The sequence below is a fragment of the Sardina pilchardus genome, chromosome 13 (genome assembly GCF_963854185.1).
Source record: "Sardina pilchardus chromosome 13, fSarPil1.1, whole genome shotgun sequence".
In the NCBI taxonomy this organism is placed as follows: Eukaryota; Metazoa; Chordata; class Actinopteri; order Clupeiformes; family Clupeidae; genus Sardina; species Sardina pilchardus.
Window position 1 is genome coordinate 13,577,420 of NC_085006.1, and position 20,399 is coordinate 13,597,818.

At 42.3% G+C, this 20,399-nt stretch overlaps 3 protein-coding genes across 5 annotated transcripts; 1 reads left to right on the forward strand and 2 right to left on the reverse strand.

Moving 5' to 3' along the window:
- Window positions 1-2,404: 2,404 nt before the first annotated feature.
- On the reverse strand, window positions 2,405-6,750 carry c5ar1 (complement C5a receptor 1). The gene is made up of 3 exons (XM_062552237.1): window positions 6,692-6,750; window positions 6,221-6,290; window positions 2,405-4,411 (listed from the first exon to the last, which is right to left on the reverse strand). The coding sequence occupies exon 3, from the start codon at window positions 4,382-4,384 to the stop codon at window positions 3,314-3,316; it is 1,071 nt and encodes a 356-aa protein (XP_062408221.1). The 5' UTR covers window positions 4,385-4,411; window positions 6,221-6,290; window positions 6,692-6,750; the 3' UTR covers window positions 2,405-3,313.
- Window positions 6,751-7,093: 343 nt separating this feature from the next.
- lbhl (LBH regulator of WNT signaling pathway, like) lies at window positions 7,094-16,755 on the reverse strand. Of its 2 annotated transcripts, none has more exons than XM_062552240.1 (4): window positions 15,929-16,755; window positions 9,318-9,402; window positions 8,485-8,770; window positions 7,094-7,915 (listed from the first exon to the last, which is right to left on the reverse strand). In XM_062552240.1, the coding sequence occupies exons 1-4, from the start codon at window positions 15,997-15,999 to the stop codon at window positions 7,845-7,847; spliced, it is 513 nt and encodes a 170-aa protein (XP_062408224.1). In that variant the 5' UTR covers window positions 16,000-16,755; the 3' UTR covers window positions 7,094-7,844. The 2 variants fall into 2 exon arrangements, with proteins under 2 accessions (XP_062408224.1, XP_062408225.1); XM_062552241.1 differs by lacking the exon at window positions 15,929-16,755 and adding an exon at window positions 13,545-13,616.
- Window positions 16,756-18,586: 1,831 nt separating this feature from the next.
- Window positions 18,587-20,215, forward strand: LOC134099388 (complement C1q and tumor necrosis factor-related protein 9-like). Of its 2 annotated transcripts, XM_062552238.1 has the most exons (4): window positions 18,587-18,679; window positions 19,201-19,236; window positions 19,449-19,508; window positions 19,744-20,215. In XM_062552238.1, the coding sequence occupies exons 1-4, from the start codon at window positions 18,658-18,660 to the stop codon at window positions 20,139-20,141; spliced, it is 516 nt and encodes a 171-aa protein (XP_062408222.1). In that variant the 5' UTR covers window positions 18,587-18,657; the 3' UTR covers window positions 20,142-20,215. The 2 variants fall into 2 exon arrangements, with proteins under 2 accessions (XP_062408222.1, XP_062408223.1); XM_062552239.1 differs by lacking the exon at window positions 19,201-19,236 and having other exon boundaries at window positions 18,616-18,679.
- Window positions 20,216-20,399: the final 184 nt, after the last annotated feature.

The window sequence follows — 20,399 nt, forward strand, 5'->3', positions numbered from 1 at the left end:
CAAAAAATCTTTTTAAAAAAAAAATGCCATGTGCACAGTATGTTACCCAAGAGACACTCTGTAAAAATGTTTTGTGCTAAGATCAATACTTTCCAAGTTTCAGCCAGTTTTACGGGGGGAGGGGTCTCTCAGTATTGATTCATGCCGAAACACAGCTTGACCAATTCCTATCAATTAAAAAAAATAGAATCAAGTTTGCATGAAAGATACACTCAAAAGTCACTTCAAAATTATTTTGTGATCCAGCGTGTATCAGAGATGGCGTTTAGATGTTGCAATGACTATTATAATGCTATTATGAATTGAAGATCAGTTGTGGAGTCACTGCTTCTTGAGACAGCACACTCTAAATAAGTTGTGCCATAGTATGAAAAATTGTACTAGTCTCTGAGAACATCAACAAACACAAAAGAAAGCATTTGGCAATATTGAGTATGTTTACATGGATATTCATATTCCGAGTTTTGACCTTATGACAGCTGTTTGATTATCTCAGTGTTCTTAGACTTAAACAACCTTAGTGGGAAGCAACTGAACCAGAGCAGGAAGAGCCTGGTCTGTAATACTTACACAATCTTACACAATCAAAATGGTGGTTGAGGCATGTGTTGCATAAATGTCACACCTTTGTTCACTTTTTAAAGAGTGAACTTCACTTATTCTCCAGGGAATGTATTCACTTGCTAAAATCACCTTCTCCTTTGATTCACCATGTTTCATTATGTCTTTCATCCTATCACTTCTGCTTGGTTGCTAGCTTGCTTGCTTGGTCAATTATCTGCTGCTGGATTATGGACTTCCTAATCAACAGACCACAATGAATCCTCCACCCTCACTCTCAGCACCAGCTCCCCTCACCCCGCATTCACACTGTCTCCGTCTGTCAACGGATCTCATTCACTTTGCATGGGGCGGACTCGAAATGCATTGTGGGTCCGTCCGTCGCTTCAGCTCCGTTGCCTCCGTCAAGAAAGTTGAGAAATGTTCAACTTTTCAGGCAGCGACGGATCCGTCAGCCAATCAGATCACGTGTATGCAAATACACATACGGCAGATCCAACCTCCGTGATCCGTTGACGGACGGAGACAGTGTGTACGCGGGGTCAGGGCTGTGTGTTGAGTCCTCTGCTGTACTCATTGTACACCTATGACTGTAAGCCCTCCTACCCCAGCAACACCATCATAAAGTTTGCTGACGACACCACACTGGTCGGACTCATTACAGGAGGAGATGAGGCGGCCTTCAGATCTGAGGTCCAAAGACTAGTCACATGGTGCACAGAAAACAACTTGTCTCTCAACACTGGGAAAACCAAAGAACTAGTCATAGACTTCAGAAAGTGCAACCCCGACCCTCTCCCTCTCCTCATCAATGGGGACCCTGTAGAGAGGGTACACAACTTCACATTCCTGATCTCGGACCGACTCACATGGATGGACAACACCACCGCAGTGGTAAAGAAGGCACAACAGCGCCTGCACTTTCTCAGACTTCTTTAAAAAATAAAAAATAAAAAAAAAACTTGTCTGAGAAGCTGATGGTGCTCTTCTACCGCTCCTCCATAGAGAGCATCCTGGTGTACTGTGTGTCAGTATGGTATGCTGGATGCTCTGCAGCAGACAAAAAAACGTATAGAGTGATCAACACTGCACAGAAGATCATTGGTTGTTCTCTACCCTCACTAGAGGAAACTGCCAACTCAAGACTGCTCTTAAAAGCCACAAAAATCACACAGGACTGTTCTCACCCTGGTCACTCACTGTTTGAACTCTTGCCTTCAGGGAGACGTTATAGACGTCTAAAAACAAGGACTAGCAGGTTTAGGAATAGTTTCTTTCCCAAGGCAGTATCAATTTTAAATGAAGCTAAACTTCTTTAATAATGCTATTTGCATTGTTACTCAGCACTTTGCGCTCATTTATATTTTTTACTATTATTTATCACATGCTTTTATTATTTATCACACAGGCGGCATGGAGGATGTTTGCAATGTTGCAATGGATGGTGGTAGGATGTATTGAAACGTGTGTATGCATGTGTATGTGCGTGTGTGTGTGTGGAGGGTGTAAATTGGCAATGAATGTGTTGTAAATGTATTTTTATAGTGTGTATACAGTATGTGTTGATGCACTTTGCTGGAGTGGCTCTATGAATCTCATTGTAGTTAAATGCAATGACAATAAAGACATTCTATTCTATTCTAAGGAGTACCAAGTCTACCATAATATGTTTAGCTATTGTGTGCTAGCTTACAGAGAGGCAGTGCATTGGATAGTGAACAGGAAAGTGTACACACCTCTAATTTCAGACCTTCGTTTATGGTAGTCAGAATGGGTTTTCTTCTCATGTCAGACTTATACAGAAGTAACACTACAGAATACAAAATAATCATAGCATTATTTATTAACCTGGTATTGTACTTACTAAGTGACAAATGCAACACGTTGGGTGTACTGAACACATGGCAAATCTTTGAAGAAATTTGCATTACTGTGTTATGAATTCATTGTGAATACTGTGTCATGAATTCAGTATATCATCATTATGATGACTATCTGACATTTCCAAATGGATTCGATTTCTGTATATTAAGGTGTTGCAAAGCATTTACGATCTATTCTAACACTGCCCTCTATTTCACAACATTCACAATAAAAGGTCAAAAGGTCAGTGTCATAATCTTCCACCTCCTGATCAGATATCAATATAACAGTCCACAACATCAACTAATTTATTTGTTTCTAATATACTGCTTCAAGATTTGAGGTTAGGTTTGTTTCCTTGATTTCTTTGGTGGTCAAGCTGCTGTGACTGTGTCTGTGTGGCAAGTGGGAAGTGAAGTTGAGGAAGAGAAGAAGAGACTGAGATGATGAGATAACAAGAATGGTACAAATGAAGTTGGAATTCCCCGAACGGATACTAAAGTATCTGACGGGTGTGTTTTTTTTAATACACACCAGATTGAAGAGGCGTAAACATCAGTAGTCTCACTGTGAAATATGTGTGTGTGAGATCTCAGGTGTTCTGTTACATAAAGGACTACAACTAATAATAACAGCAATAACAACAACAACAACAACAATAATGATGATAATAGCAGCACACTGTAGCAAGCAGACTGGAAAAAACATAGAAGGCTTGTGTGTATAATCAGACAGTGCAGTAGTAGCAGAGTTAAAGAGGTATCAGTGAACTGCCATATTATTTTTGCGAACTACCATGTTATTTCATATCAATTTACTCTATGAATGTTCAGTCGGAGGCACTATTCATTGCTGGACCTGGTCAGGTCCGGTGTGCCCGCCGTTGGAGTCACACGGACCTGTCCAGTGTGTTCTGCGTGGTGCTCTTTGAGTTTTGTGTCCCTCCCATGGAGTGAGTGGGCGCCTCGGAGGCCAGGTGGAGCACGCTGCGGAGCGTGCGTATGATTCCCTCCTTGAAGCCGCGGCCCATGCACACGTAGATGACGGGGTTGAGGCAGCTGTTGACGTAGGCCAGGCAGGTGGCCAGCACGTTGGCCAACGCCAGCTTGTGGTTGTGCCCGTGCTGGTTAGCCGGCAGCAGGTGCACCATGTCCAGCATGTGCACCGGCGCCCAGCACAGGAAGAAGGTCAGCACCACGGTGATGATGACGCGTGTGGCTCGCGCAGACCTCTCGCGGCCTCCGCTGCTCTGCCCGCGCCCCGACGCCCGCTGGTATACACGCCAGTGGCTCACACAGATCACCGTGAAGGGCAGCACGAAGCCCATCACGAAGCGGAAGATGGCTACCGCCCAGGCCGCCGTCATGCTGCTCAACACAGGCCTACAATGGATCTTAACCACCTCCCCGCCAAAGGGGGACCTCAATTCATGGGCTTCCAGGATGGCAAACTGTGGGGCACTGCCCAGCAGCGCCAGCAGCCAGATGCCCAGGCACGCCCACAAGGCGTACCGTGGCCGGCGCCAATTCTGGCACCAGACGGGCCAGCTGACCAGCATCCAGCGATCCATGCTGATGAGCGTCAGCTGCAGCACGCTGCAGTACATGACCAGGTAGAAGGTGCCGTGCAGCAGCTTGCAGGCCAGCGGGCCCATGGACCAGTGCATGTCCTGGGCAAGTGGCACCATCATCAGGGGCAGGGACAGGCAGCACAACAGGTCAGTCACGGCCAGGTTCAGGAACCAGAGGGCGTTGACAGAGCGCGGCATGCGGAAGGCCGTGACGTAGGCCACCAAGGCATTGCCGGGGACGCCTATGATGAACACCAGGGCGTAGCATACCAGGGAAATTATGTGGTTCGTACCAATGACTGCTGTACCCGTGATGACGGTCAAAGTGTCATTGTAATTGTAGTCGTCATAATTTCCATAGTCAGGTGGACTTGAACTGTTCCAATACATTCTGCAGGCTTTCACAGTAACACTGTTCTGCAAAGAAAATTAAAAATTCAAGTCAAAAGTAGAAGAAAAAGAAACTCTCTAGACTAAAGCATTCCTTAAATCAAGATGTCTGTTTTTAATGCATGTCCACTTAGAATTATAAGGTTCCATCTACAGTATGTTCTGAGTAGTTTTAAGCTTTTGAGCTTCAAAGTTTTAGAATTCCATATGAGATATACTGATTAGCAGAGCAGACCTCTTTAGATGTAATGTCTAGAAATGCATACAACTTCAAGAAACTCCTCACCTCACCTTCTTTAGGTGTCACAGACTGAGAATATGTCAACTCAACTTTGACAAAAATGTCAGATAGAACCTTAGAATTCTAGGACAGATTTTGCCCCCTTTTTCTTTTGACTCTTTTATCTTGATACCAAAAAGCACCCAACTAAAACAACAAGTGAAGACTTTCAACCTTCACCACCTTTGTCTGAATGCTTTTGGTGTTGAAAATTGTAAGAGCCTAAACATAAGAAAAGTGATTTAATAGTATTATTGTAAATTTCTGTAATTATTTAGATTGCTTTTAGGACAGTTTAACGGAACTGAAGATAATATATTTAAATTTAGGTAAAAGCTGGGTTTCTATTGGCTAATGTGTTTTCCTGTTTTGCGCATGCAGAATTGTTCTGTCACCGAATGGGCCTGCGCATGTCCCTCGCTCCTCGGGCCTCGATCCTCACTGATCTACATAAAGAAAGATAGAAGAAGGGATAGACTATCCCATTGTTGCCGCCCCATCATCCTTTATGTAAATCAGTGAGGATCGAGGCCCGAGGAGCAGGGGAGGACGAATAAACGCTGGATGATAGGCACCTATAGACACGAGTCAGAAAAACTTTAATTGCACACATGCAGAAGTGGTACTATAGCTGTAAAGAAATACGAAACAAAAAATTGCCACTACAAAAAAAAAAAAGACCATATTGACACCACAGACATACACATACAGAAGACCAAAGCTTTGCGATGAGATGAGTTGCAACATCCTAAAACCTTGTAACTGTGACTAAACTTGTTAAATGTTTTGCAACGGCTGGCAACAACATTTAATTCACTCCGCTGCAACTCCTGTAACGGTTTTGTCTCACTGCAGATGTTTGGTGTGTATTGGGCCATAGATTATTGTGTAAGATTATTGTGTCCTGGCATACTTTGTCCTCAGTATTGCTCTACAAACTTGTGTTCTGTCATACTTTGTCCTCGGTATTGTTCTACAAACTTCTTTATAAATATAGCCTATGTACATGTTTCATATTTTATATTCTTCATCATTTACCTTTATGACTTTGCATACTTTTGGCATCAGTAAAGACAGGACAATGTCATTATTTGCAATTGTATTGAGTGGAAGAAAAACAGCCAAAAAGTGCTCAAAATGTATCGGAAATTCTTCAAGACTGTTGGAAACCCATGTCAGGTGACTGTCAAGTTGGTTGAGAGACTGAGCAAAAAGTTTCTACGTAAATTGAAAGTAAATTAACAATTGTCTACTCTTTTTTTTGTTTACTCTTTTTTTGCTTACTACATAATTTCATGTGCTATGTGTGGTTCATGCCTTTCTGTATTGTTCTACTCTGTGAAAACGTCAAAGTTAAGAAAACAAACTATTGATTGGTAGTGTATGAAGGTCACTTTAGAGGCTAATAAATATAGATGCCAAGGAAGCTAACATTCTTCTTAAAGCAGTTTCTGGATTAATTCAAAGCACCCTTGACTGAATGAAAAACAGATTATTTTAAGGGCCCCTGCGAAAAGAACCAAATGATCATTTTCATCTGCATATCTAGAACATACCTTCTTTTAGCGAAGTCCTCACTCTGATGATCAAACTGGAGCACTCTGCCTCTGCTGCTCTGCAACTTCTCTGAAGAGAAGGAAGTGAGCTGTGATGACATACTGCTGTTTTTAGTCATGCTCTCATTAAATACGCCTTTTTTCCTCCTTTTAAGCAGAATATGAAGGATTCAGGACACCCTTGTTATACGGTAATAAAACTGCACTAATGAAAAACTAGAACGCCTCCACTCTTATTAGTGTGTGTGCTTTTTTCTGTTATTGTAAGAATGTTACCAACATTACAGACAAAAGTCCTTTCAGGAGCGGAGGGATAAAGATATGTTTCCAAGACAATACACTGAAAAGTCAAAACTCCAGTGAGGCACCATAATAATCATTGGCAAGCAAACAGGTCATTGTCATATTTACATATATACAAAGTGGGAATGTTTTTGCACCAGACTAATGAAAATAATATTTTAGACTTACATGGACACTTTCAGATTTGATCAGATCAGAGAAAAGGGAAACATTTTTCACTTCTGCTTTTACTCTTTTCTCTAATAATATGCCATGTCTTCCATTTGTGTGTATGTATCTATCGTGTGTGTGTGTGTGTGTGTGTGTGTGTGTGTGTGTGTGTGTGTGTGTGTGTGTGTGTGTGTGTGCGTGCGTGCGTGCGTGCGTGCGTGCGTGCGTGCGTGCGTGCGTGCGTGCGTGTGTGTGTGTGTGTAGCTGGGTCTCTCTCTCGCTCTCTCACTCACTTTCACTCTCAAAAACAATTGGATATTCAGGAAACCGGTAATCAGATATATTTGACTCTCCATCTTTCCATGTAACATTTATTTTCAGAAAGGAAACAGCTATGCATAATACATCATTAATGCTGATGGTTGGCAAAGCAAAAATGACATTAAGCAACCAAAAAAAAAAATGTTTTTAAAAATAATACAGATGCTTACACTCTCGCTATAGTATATCAAAGGATTTTAAATGTCATCAGAAAACAATACATGAGACTTTATGATTGCAATATAATGACAGAATGCTGACATATAGGAAGATGTGTAAAAAAGAAACACAGAAGAAGTTTGTAGTCAACTGGGTATCACTTCCCAAAATGTCCACTAAATAACATCTCTGCGGTTACACGATTTCTCAATATTTCCTAAAAACTGACACATCAATCACTCTTGCACGTCTTCCTTCATTTTGTTAACTTGATGATAAAACATATTTACAGCGATTTTAAAAAGCAGCATAAAAATCCCTTTTTGATGTGAAATGATAAAACTGTTCTCATACATTATGACTGGTCAGCACTTTTGTTGAAACTATCATGAGATATTGTAACACTGAACACCAGCTAGGCATAAGGGTAACATACTGTATAGTCACCCTGTTCAGTGGATGTGAAAGTAGACCCTGTAACCTCTGTCGCTACTAATTGAAATATTAAAGAGAAAACAAACGTTTATGGAGTGTGACCGTTTTTTATACTTTTTAACTCTATTCAGTGAGGGAATGCTCATCCTGCAAAGAGAATGAGACGTGTGAAGAGTAAAGTGTCCACAGAGTGTCTCCTCTGCCTCCTAGTTGAGATGTAGGCTTCAGGATGGAGTGAGGGCAGTTAAGAGGAGCCTCAGTTTAAAGCAGGGGCACTCTCTGGAGGTAAAGTAGGCGTTTCATCCCTAAACTCATCTGTCTGGAGATCTGGAGAAAGAGATAGAGAGGGGGAGAGAGAGAATCAAGTCAAGTCAAGTTTATTTATATAGCGCATTTCATATACAGGGGTCATTCAATGTGCTTTACATAAACAAAAAACAAACAGTAATAGCAGATAAGAGCATAGATGGGCAAAGAGTAATAATGATAATGATAAAAAGATAATAATAAAACTTAAAAAGAGGGCATAAATCATGGTAAAATCATTAGCAATAAAGAATAATTGACAAGAAAACATAGACAACAAAGACAAAAGACTTTCTCAAAACACCCAGAGCTATTGCCACTCAGAGAGAGAGAGAGAGAGAGAGAGAGAGAAAAGCAGAGGCGTCAGTGATAGTCCATGAACCAAAATAACGTAGAAGGAATCAAAGATAGACACAAATAAACTAGCATCCGGCACATAACCCCCATACAGTCCCCAATGTTGCAGGGTGGCCTACCTAACCACACAGAGTGTTGGTGGTGGTTGATGAGGATAATTGTACACAGAGTGAAAAAAGCCTCTCTCTCTCACACACACACACATGTACGCACACACACACAGAGTGGCCTACCTAATAGGGAGGTGTGCTGCTGGTGGTTCACCACGACAGCGGCAGCCTCCTCCTCCTCGTCTTCGCCCCAGTCGGCGATGTTGGCGGGGGGGATGCACTGCTCCAGGAACAGGTCCTCGTCGTCCTCGAAGTCCATGTCCTCCGGGGGCCAACGCAGCTCTCCGCTCTCTACCTCGGACACGTCCGTGGGCTCCACCACAATGGACGGTAGGCGCTCCTTCCCGTGGTCCACGCAGGTCAGTGTGCCCTCAGGGCCCAGGACCACCTCCACGGGATCGGGGAAGATCTGGGGGGGGGGGGGACACAGGAACGAGCACGCTCAGCTCCAAAAATAAAACCTCTCTTTGGGTGCGAGTTCAAAAAACACTATAAAACACCACAAAATAACATTGAAAACTGCACTTACAAGCATTTGCTCTTAATAAATCTTTATTAGACCATATCTTCAACAAAAATGCGTTTCAGCCACAACACGGTGATGGTGGCCTAGGGCCGAAATATTTGTTGGTCTAATAAAGCCATAAGAGCAAATCCATGTGAGTGCGATTTTCGAGATCTGGAGCAAAACATGGGTGAGAACAGATGTAGCCATGACAGGAAGGAAGGAAGTTATAGGTGTCTGAACACAGAGCTCAAATATAGATTGTATTTGTACGGGTTAACTTGTAAAGCCCTTGATATACTCCTACACTAAATCATTCAAATGATCATTATTACTGCATATACTGTACATTATATTATGGTACATTACAGCTAGGCAGAAACACATAGTGAGTTAGAGACAAAGAAAGAGAGAGAGAGATGGATGGATGGATGGATAGATGGGTACGTACTTGAATGGGCAGCCTATTTTCTATTTTCCTGTCCAGAGGAATATCCTCCATGGTCATATCCTGGGATCCCATCAGATCCATCCCACTGCATAGACAAAAAGGGACAGGGTAAGGATTCACATCACTCTCTCTGCTTAATCAAAACACCCACCACCTTCCCTCCATCTACTTCTCGCTGTGGAGTTTTTATTACACCTGATTTGATTAGATTGTATTAACAATTAAGTATTGAACAGTGAATAAAGTCTCTCCCACACACAAACACACACACACATACAAACGTACACACACCACTCCAAAATCCAATAGTTGAGATGAGTACACCGAAAAAGTAGGCCGCACAATGTCTGAAGCTGTACAGTACACCTTTAATCAGTGCTTGTGTCCAGCTGGCTGGTGCTACTCTCACTGCTCTCTGAAGGCCTGGCTCTCATATGCAGGACACCTTGTGCCACCGTGATCCGGCAGGACACATTGTAGGATTCTGAGCAGCTGCAGCTGACAGATGCTGTCTACCTCCTCTCTCTCTCCCTCATCTCTACAACACACACATACACATACTTTTATCCCTCTGATCCCCATAGTGTGTATGTGTACACGCACACACACACACACACACACACACACACACACACACACACACACACACACGTACACAACACACACACACACCTGTCCCAAAGAGACCCAAGCTTTCATTTATTAACCCAGCCAGTCATTCTTTCTGATAAACTGCATTATTGCACTAACATCCTGTCACTCAGATTTCTCTCTCTCTCTATCTGTCTTCTTTCTCTGTCGCACTCTCTCACACACAATACCCACCTAATGTAGGCCTATACTGTACACTCCAGTGAAATGTAACATTAGATCTAAACCCAACACTATAAGGGCCCTTCTGGATGTTACACTAACTTGGACTACAAGACTCCACTATGTTGTTATGCTATGAAGTACATAGGATTCAAAGGATCAAGTCAGTTGTAATTTACACCATATCATTCCCAGACTCTAGAAAGAGGCTGTCTGTCTTATACAATAGATCAAGGACTTCAAATCTGGCTCACAGTGGAAAAAAAACAATATGGGCTAATGCTAAATGTTGACATTGTGGACATGTAGTCATGGAGACAGTTATATTGTAGCTAACTCCAGTTGAGATATTTAACCCTCTTCCCCTTATTGGGAGGGGAGGAGAGGGTATTGTAATCAAGTCCGTTCTATCTGTCTAAAATGTCTTGGTCTGGTGTACTTAAGGTCTTTACACAATGCAGAGGGTCACAAGATCTTTTCCCAAATAGTCATCCGGATCCTACTCAGCAGATGCTAGAATTTGGTTTCACTTTGGTTCATATTGTGTGACGGGTGAGGGTTTGCAGTTGCTTGACTGCTCTTATTTTTCAAATACCTTCTCTGGGGGGATTACCCCAAAATGATGCCATGAACTAAAGAGTGGGCGCACACTCATTTTCTCCTTCACACTATGTCTTAACAGTCATTTAGGTATGAAAATAGTCTTTCTGAATAACTATTTTCAATGTGAAGAACCTCTCACTTGATGTAAAGGTTCAGCACAAAGTTGTGATTGTTTAAGAAACCGTAGAGTCATGAAAATAAGCATTTAAGCACCTTTATTTAGCTTTATAGCTTTGCTACAGTGCGCATATGATGAAGGTATGAGTGTACACACGTATAGGTCATTGGATGGGAGTCCAGGGCATACAGTAAATGTACAAAACTGACAAGTGTGACACGCACATAAATCTGCCCACATTGCCTAATGTGTCTAAAACTTCCTGCTCTAGAATTCTTGATCTCTGTCCAGGATCTTTCTAAGAAGTGTACTATTTCCTATTTTCATGTAAAGGTTGTTACAGCTGTGTTTGAATCTGCCCACATTGCCTAATGTGTCTAAAACTTCCTGCTCTAGAATTCTTGATCTCTGTCCAGGATCTTTCCAAGAAGTGTCCTATTTCCTATTTTCATGTAATGGTTGTTACAGCTATATGTTTCCTGTGTTGTGTTTCTCTCTGGTGTTGTTTGTCCTTGGTCCTCTCCCATTGCCTGTACCTCTGCTCAGGTGCACTGCATGTGACAGCCTTGATTAGGAACACCTGGCCAGGCGATTGATTGATTGATTTATTATTAATTTGGGTTGCTGGTGGGTGGGGCATATCAAAATGGGGGCTCGTCCGGGACTGAACCATCCATAAGGTGAGGCTATGTACAGTGTTGTGCATGAACGAGTTCAAAAGAACGCGTTCATTGAACACGTTCATTTTTCTTTGAACGTTGAACTGAACGCAACACATTTGTAAATAATGAATTTGAACGTGAATTAGCTCAGATTATGTGAGATGAACGACGAACGTCACTGTTGAGGTCCAGTTAAACATTACGAAATTTGTTTTGTCCTGAGTAGGCCTAGTGTCTGCTGGCATTTTAGAAACAGCATGTCGTTATCACACTCACTGCCCACGGGCGCCACTAAACTACAGCTTTGCACTACGTTACATTACCCATGATCATGTTACGCATGATGCATTGTACACATAGAACCGCTGCTTAGTGAATGCAATCGCAAATTCCGCACTTGTCAGTGATGATCGAGGGATGTAGCCTATAACGTCTGTTCAAAGAGCCCTACAGTATATCACTGAACAGTTCCATCGCTGCAGGTAGCCTAATGCAGCAAGGCTATAACCTCCTCCATACTCCCGGTGTAAAAACTACACTCTTCCGCTGTCAGGCATGCACAGCAGAAGCATTTATTATTAATTAATTATCAATAAATGCGCGGCTGCATTTATTAGGCATCGGTATCTGCCCAGCGAAACAAAGCCCAATTTACGGACATTCTAAATTAGATGAGAACAACGGGTGGTGGCTGTACATTACGCATATGCTTCATGTCTGAATGTCCACTACCGTCAGAAACAGATTTTCATTCAAATGAACTGAACTTGAACTAGTTCAAAATTAAAAATGGTGAACTATGAACGTGAACAGTTCACTTTGCACGTGTGTGAACTGAACTTTAAACTAGTTATTGAAAAGTGTGAACGTGTACAACACTGGCTATATGTGTGTAAAGTGTGTGTAGCTGTGGTGGAGACTATAGTGCAGTGGCTTGTGAAGTGTGACCTTTATGTTGTGGTAACTGCACTCCAGGTCTGTTGGGTCACTGTTAGTTGCAGCTTGGGTATAAGTTAGCAATATTTGTGTGTACTGGATGACAGTGTGACCCTTTTTGGCTGTGGTTGTTGCAGTCCACTTTTGGTTAGGTCACTTGTGTGTTATTGTGTTTGTGTGTCTACTTACAGCCAATTGTTTTGTGACTTAAGTGTATGCGATGTAGTTCCTCCACAGATCAGTGTATCTTTGTGTTGTGAGTGTGCTGTCCCATTCGTGATGAACCGTTTGAAGCATTTTGACCAAACAAAAGCCAGTTCAGAATGTGGCACCTTGGTTTGGAGCTAGAACCAAAAAAACAGTTGCAGTTTACAGTTTTTCCTGTGAACCGCAATGGGTGTGTCATTCAGCGGTTGAGAGGGGAGAGGGCTAAAAGCATGAGTTTTCTGGTCATATCAACTATTGCCACGAATAAACAAACTAGTCAACTACCATTACACTGCAGACATTGATTAGCATTTAAACAGCTAATTTCTGCTGTTTTCATTGGACAACTGTTCATATCATTCTCCCATTTATGCATCTCATTAACTTTTGTTTTGCAAGCAACACCCATTGTGATGACGCATCCTTGGTTTGGTTCAAAGCTGGTGGAAATGTGGACTGGTTAGATAACACCTTAATTGGCCTTTTGAGTGATCTGGTTTGAACCACCTTGACCCTGGTTAACACTTTTTCATCAGCAGTAGTCCCAGATTTTATTGCAAATTGTTTGCTGGAGGCGTGTCTCGTTTGGCTATTGTTGCAGATGTGTCTCTTGTCTTTAGTTTGTGTTTTGCTGTGGTATGCTAGGTTGCACTGGCATTGCTATTGTTTCACCAGGTATTATGTGTAGCCTACTCCTGGAGTGCTCTCACCACCATTTTGGATTTCACTAAAAGGTTTAAAAGTTTAGTTCCAGTCTGCCAGACAAGTGCATCCAGTAATGAGACCAAGCAGCCCAACAAGGCATAGCCTAGCTGCCATGGAAATGTTATGCCAACAAGCGCTTAGATCAAGTTTTATGATAATGACCAAAGATTAGCCCATTATTACCCATTTGGTAGTGGCCCAAATGGGTCTGACTCTGGCAGCAATTAAACCAACATTGCTCCATTTTACTCCAACACCTTCTGAAATATGAAAGAATACAAAAAGTAGAGTCACAATGACATGCCAGCATCACGGCTTGTCTGCTAATAAAAAAGAGGTAGAAACACAATTGGTCTCCTTCATACGTTTCCCTGCTTGGCCCCAAAATTGAAATACAGCTATTCTGATTGGTTGTACAACATTGACTAAGTTATAAATATAAGGAAATGATTGCATTTCATTATATTCTCAGGGTTGTAGGGCTAAATGTAAGTAAACACTGTTTATCCACCTGTTATTAGAGTGTATCCACCACTCACAAGAGTTTATTCATCAACTGCTACTTTTAACATTTCAAAATCACACTGTATTATCCACATTCACAGAATATATGCTCATTAACACTCTAGGAACTGATATTGTTATGAACATTGAACAATAACCTCCACCATCATCAAACGTGTTCTGAATGCCATTTTTAAATATCCATAGCACAGTCCACCTAACCGTGATCACAAAATTCAGTTACAGTGAACTGATTCAGTTCAGTTCAAGTTAACCCACCTCTTATTTTACCACTACACCCCTGATTATTCTGTCTTCTTACATTTAATGATGGACAATGGAGGACAAGTTCAAACATTATCAGGAAATTATTATTGGGTTGTAGAGTGTAAAGTGACTAATGGCATGTTCCTATGTGACTTTCCGCTGTGTTGCATAATTCATATGACTCATATCCTATATTGCTCTGAGGTGTTTTCTGGTGTGACACATGGAGGGGGTTCAGAGATTGTGCAAGGTAGCCATATTACCCCACCCCTTTAATCTCTACACTTCCACAAAGCTGACCCAACCACACCATCTGCAAGGCCGTGACACAGATTACTTTGCTTATAGCAGTCATAGAGGGCTGATCATATCAAAATGGATTATGCCCCCCCTTAACCCCAGTCACTTTTCATCAGAAAGAGATTGGTGTGTGTGGAGTGTGCGGTTTGCCAGGTGTCATGTCCCTATGGAATCAAGCCAGGGGGACTCAGTCGGTGTCGGTGGTCTCTAGCAAACTAGGGCTTTCTTCTGCCAACCATCTGCCACCCCTGTTATTCCCGGCATTACCTTGGGATCCTCTGTTTTTTATCCTTTGGCTAAAAGCCTAAAATAAAATGTTTAGCCAAGCTCTGATTTAAACTCGCGACAACAGGGGAAGAAACTCGCTGTTAATTTCTGGTGCCGAGTTTGTAATCCCAACCCCTCACGGAGGACATTTTTGTTGAGTCTCTGCGGTGTAAACTGGGAGTTTTGTTCTCCCCTCCTCTCCGCTCTCAAAGCTGTTTCTGGTCCAGGACAGCTGAAGAGTGGAGTGGATTAAAGATGGCCTAAAGATCTGTCTGGAATCAGAATCCTCTTTTTTTTACCCTCCTCTGAAACTGGTACTCATGGGAACAAATGCCAATCTTTTAAAAGCTTTTGAGAGAGAGAGAGAGAGATTAGCATGTTTGGCTCTTCTGTGTTCATTTATTATAAATGAACACCACAGGAAATGTCCCAATGTCCCATCCTTACAATTCTACTGAAAAGTGCACCACAGTACACAGAATACTGGTGATTTCTCATTAGTCAGGGTCATTACAACACTCTCCACGGATGTAAAAAAAATCAACATGTTGGCATTAGCAACCGGACTTTCCTTAACATAAACTGTTTATGATGTTTCTTTAATATCTCTATGACAACCGTTGCTGAGTACGTTGATAATCCAGCTCCACCTCACCCCCACCCCTCCTCTTCCTACCTACAGTAAGTCAATAACAAGCTAACACCATGGCGGTGACAACCGCATGGTGCGCTTCACGCAAGCAGAGGGGTCAGTGCAGGATTTGGGACATGCAACAGGGCCAAAGGATGAGGCATGATGCTAACCATGCCACATGACTTCTAAAGGCAGGCGTTAGGGCTTTACACCTCCAGTAGAATAGCTACCCAAACAAACAGTACCTACAATATACAGAAACACACACACACGCACACACGTTTGTGCAAATACACACATGCTCTCACGCAGATTACCCTAAATTACAACCATGTCTACACATCCCAGTAAAATCAATGCCAGTATTGTATTCAAGTCACTGAAACACTTCTGTGTGCGCCTTAAATAGTAAGACACAACCATGTTTTTCCTGGACACAAAAACATTGCATTTTCCTGACTAGCTATAGATTGTACTTGCCCTAAACCAGACAGACCTGTCACGTGTATAAGTCTCACATGACCGAGTAGACATTTTCGGGCATGACTTGTTGCATGGCTGCGGTAGGTCAGGTAGTCAGTAAAAGTACTCTTACCTGTCGCAGGGCAGGCATCCGTCCTCTCCATCTTGGCACACCTCCACGCCGGTGATGGTAGGCATGATCATCTGAGGCACCGGGGCCGCCTGCGGAGGGGGGCAACTTCCACAGCATCCGCCCTCCGCCGGCCCCCCGGGGGGGCAGTTGGTCTCCAGGGCGAGGCCTGGAGTAGATGTAGGGTGGGTGGGGGTAGGGGGTAGGTGTTGCGGGTCAAGAGGGGAGAGCTGGGGGCTGCGGCGGCGGCTCAGTGACCCGGTGAGCTGGAGAGGCCTCTCGCTCTCGGCTGTGGGTCAGCTGAAGAAAGAGCCGAAGAGCCCAGACGGCAACACAGTAACAGCCTCAGTGCACTGCTACCAGCTGCTCTCTTCCACTCTCCACTCACCTCCCCCCACCTCCCTCTTTCTCTCCCTCCCTCCCTTCCTCTCTCTCTCTCTTTCTCTTTCTCTCTCTCTCCCTCTCCCTCTCCCTCTCTCTCTCTCTCTTTCGTTTTCCCCACAGAGCAGCTTTGCAGAGGAGTGGGATTAACGTCTCATTCGATTACAGCAGCGGGGCAGGTGACGTCAGAGGGACCTGGCTGTCCCTCCGCTAGAGTGGACAAAGGAGAGCAAGGCACCGCCCGGCAGCCCAGAGGCAGGAATGGGGAAGGTTGGGGGGGAAGGTACAGGTCAGCTCCTTCGAATGGCCACGCATGGTCTCTCTCTCTCTCTCTTTCTCTCTCTCTCCCTCTCTCTCTCTATCTCTATCTCTCTCTCTACAGAGACACAGGACTGCGCCACTGGAGTTGGCAGACCCCCCCCCCCCTCCTTTAATAGTTCAAATCATTCCCCTCTTTACGCGGCCACGGTGTGCAGTGTCACTCTCGTCAGGGTGGATTTGGACGATTCGGAGAATTAGCCCTGGGATCAAAGGCTCAGGGTGGGGTGGGGGCTATATATAGAGAATGGCAGGCAGGGCTGCTGCTTCCTCACGGGCGTGCACACACACACACACACACACACACACACAAACACAGGAGCAGTCCCAGCGCTCTAATCCCCACCACACACACACAGAGAGAGAAAGAGAGAGAGAGAGATAGAGAGACACGCATATACACATATACACACACCATGCAACAAGTGCTGTCATTAGAGCCTGTTTGTATCAGTTCTGTTTGGGTGAGTGATGTAAGCAAGCAAGCATGCAATTCATGTTAAGTTGCCATTCAGTTCCAGATGTTGGAGAAATTCGATTGATCTCTCCTGTCCTTTCCATTTAACAGTCCAAAACATCTGTGTCTCTGATGCATTTCAAGTCAATGTCGTTCCTCATATATCAGAGTAGGGTGTAACATATACCACAACAGGTAGGGGGCAGTCATACATATCAAACATACAGATACATACTAGACTAGAAAATATACACAGCTCATTTTTCTGATGTCATCCAACTGTTGCTGAGTGACATTCGAATGAGTTGACCATTTGTAATGGTCTCATAATTTTGAATATGACTGTCAACGTATTTGAATGTCATTCAGCAACCTTAGGATGGCATATGAAAACTGCTGTGAGTGCCTCTTCATTTTTTGCTTCATTTATATCTATGGGAGACAGAAATACACACAGTAATCACACAGGCAAATTGATAAAGAGCAAAAGTGTTTGTGTGTGATAGGCATATTTAAAAAGTTAAATAGGGTCAGTTTACTAATGTTATTGTAAAGTGGCTGTGCATTTGTGTCCTTTATCTCCTTGTTAGATCTGTAAATTGTTTAATGATTCAACTGATTGACAACCCTGAAGAATTTACCCCACACACACACACACACATACATACATATTAACTATTTTATTGAGGACAACAGGTGGCTTATTAAATTGAACCATTTGGTTGAACAGCTGACTTGTTCAATAATTGCAGAAAATGTAACCTGTAAATCTAAAGTGAGACTTCAACTGATACTGAATAATAACAGAGTAAGACATGGCAGCATTTCAGGGTGCTAAATATTTTTCTGCAAAAAAATATTGTCAAAATATTGCCATATTTCTCTTCAGTCTTATTCCTTTTAAGTATGAAAACAACCTTGAGGGTTTGGAAAATGTTTCTCTAACAATTTATTAATTTCAATGCAAACCTACAGAATAGCAGTAAAGTTATCTGCCAAACAGTATACTTTTTATTTTTCCAATAGGATGTACTGATACGGCACTGGCATTCAAGTTGGCATTCAAACAGATCTGGTTCTTCCAGACCTGATATGCCCTGAGGTCAATTTCTTACCCCACCACATTCCAAATCAACAGACCATGTTGTTTCTGCTTTGTATTAAATAAATAACAATACATACATGTATTTAAACACTGTATCTTGATATGAAAAATTAGGTTATTGCAAGACCTCCCCAAAAGCATTATCTGAAAAACTGGTTGGCTGTCAAACTTACAGTATTTACTTACTGATTTGGGAAACATCACGGGAGGCTTGATACAAAAAGAGCACTGAATACCCAACATCATCCTACCCCTCCTAAAGTTCAATGTATTACCTAAAGAGCACTGAAGCGGACTGAACGACGACTGAAAAAGAGATATGTGTATCAGCAAATAGGTTGAAGCCGTGTTATCTGTGTACTGTGTTAAGAAAGAATGTCTGTCTGTCATTCGAAAGACCACACCTTCTCAGCAACTCAGCCTTCTATTCGTAAAACAGTTTGCCCACAGAACTGAGACAAATACATCAGGATGGACCAAACATATAGAACAAGTAAGTGTTTTCAATTTATGACCTATATAAGTAATCCTAATGGCATGGTGTGATTCCTTGAGTAAGCATATATCAGTACCTGGAAGTATATTCAGATAAATTGTTTATTTTACAAGACTTGGGGTGTGGCATAATTTAAGTCTGCTGTTGACTGAATGTTTGCCTGGATTCCTTGTTACAGGAATATAACTTGGTTTGATTTGCTGCACCTTCCAGCCGCTAACCAAATACTTTCTATGGGATGCACAAACATAAACAAAATCAGTCCTAACACTTTACATCCATGCCTGTTGCATTTCTGCCAGAATCCTTTGATTATGTGTCTGTCTGGTGTGTGTGTGGAATGACATGGAATGTGATTTAAGAAGAATCATGTAACTCTCACTTGCCTTTGAGAGTGAACAGCATTCAACAGTGAATAGCAATCACAGCATTGGTTTGTATTATTACACTCTTAAAATGAATGTGTTGAAAACAACACAACTTGAATAATAATGAGGGTTTTTGTTCAAATGTCACAGATGCAGATGGACGTGGAGATGGCCCAGCTAATGTCGGTCAGTGTATCAATAAGCTGATCATTGACTAGGCTAGTATTTAGAATACTAGGTGTGATTACATTACACATTGATTACACAAGTAGATTGAATCACCTATAGCTTTCAATAGACTAATGATTGCTATTGTTCTGTTACTGTTCCTGTTGCTGATTCAATTGTGATGACAATACACTAATGATTGTTACTGTTTCCATCTCATATGCCCATAGACCCAGAATCACATCTCCAGAATCCTACAGATGGCCGTGGGGATGGCCCTGATAATATTGGTCAGTGTGTGGACATTTTCTTAAAATATTCTTAATGACATTTTTGATGATTTCAATTAAATAGTCATCAATCAAATCACAATCAATGTATTTGTATGGCCTCAATCTAGAGTTTTTTTCATCAATGTTTTAATTATGTCATTGTTTGTTTCAGGATTGCTTTGTATTGTCCAAGTGCAGCCATAGGCTTAGGCCATTGTTAACTAATACCTACTGATTTTCTTTGCACTTTCAGACAGGACGGTGGCCTTTACTGCAAAACTTGTTCCTTGTGATAATTATCCACCTCACAGTGGTGTCCTTAAATTTCGTCACGTTCTGGTCAACAAGGGAGAGGGCTACGACGCAAGCACTGGTGTGTTCACCTGCTCCCTGGCTGGTTTTTATTACTTCACTGTCCATGCCTCTGTTTATGGTCGTGGGGAAGTCATCATTCAGAAGAATGGCCATAAAGTGGTCTCTGCTTACCACACTACTCTGCCCGACAAGATGAGCCAGGTGGCCAGCATAAGCAGCGTCATTGAGCTGTCCCTGTATGACAAAGTTTGGGTGGATCTATGGGGCTGTGGCAGAAATGACATTTTCTGTTCTGCAGATAATGACACTGTGTTTGTAGGGTTTCGACTAAGTTGAGGCTGATAAGTCAGTTGAGTCTGTCAAAGAACATTTTTGTTCTCTGAATGAAATAAATAATAACAATTTTAAAACATGTGTATTTGTTCACATTATTTCTCTACAGTTGAAATTAAATATTATCATAATTGTTTTAGCATGTATGAGCAATGACTTAAAACAAAGTGAATGATGCTATTTCGTCCTCCACAGCATGGGGGCGCCACTTAAACAAATCGTTCAGTACAAGCTATTCAAATTCAACTGCGCATGCTCTGT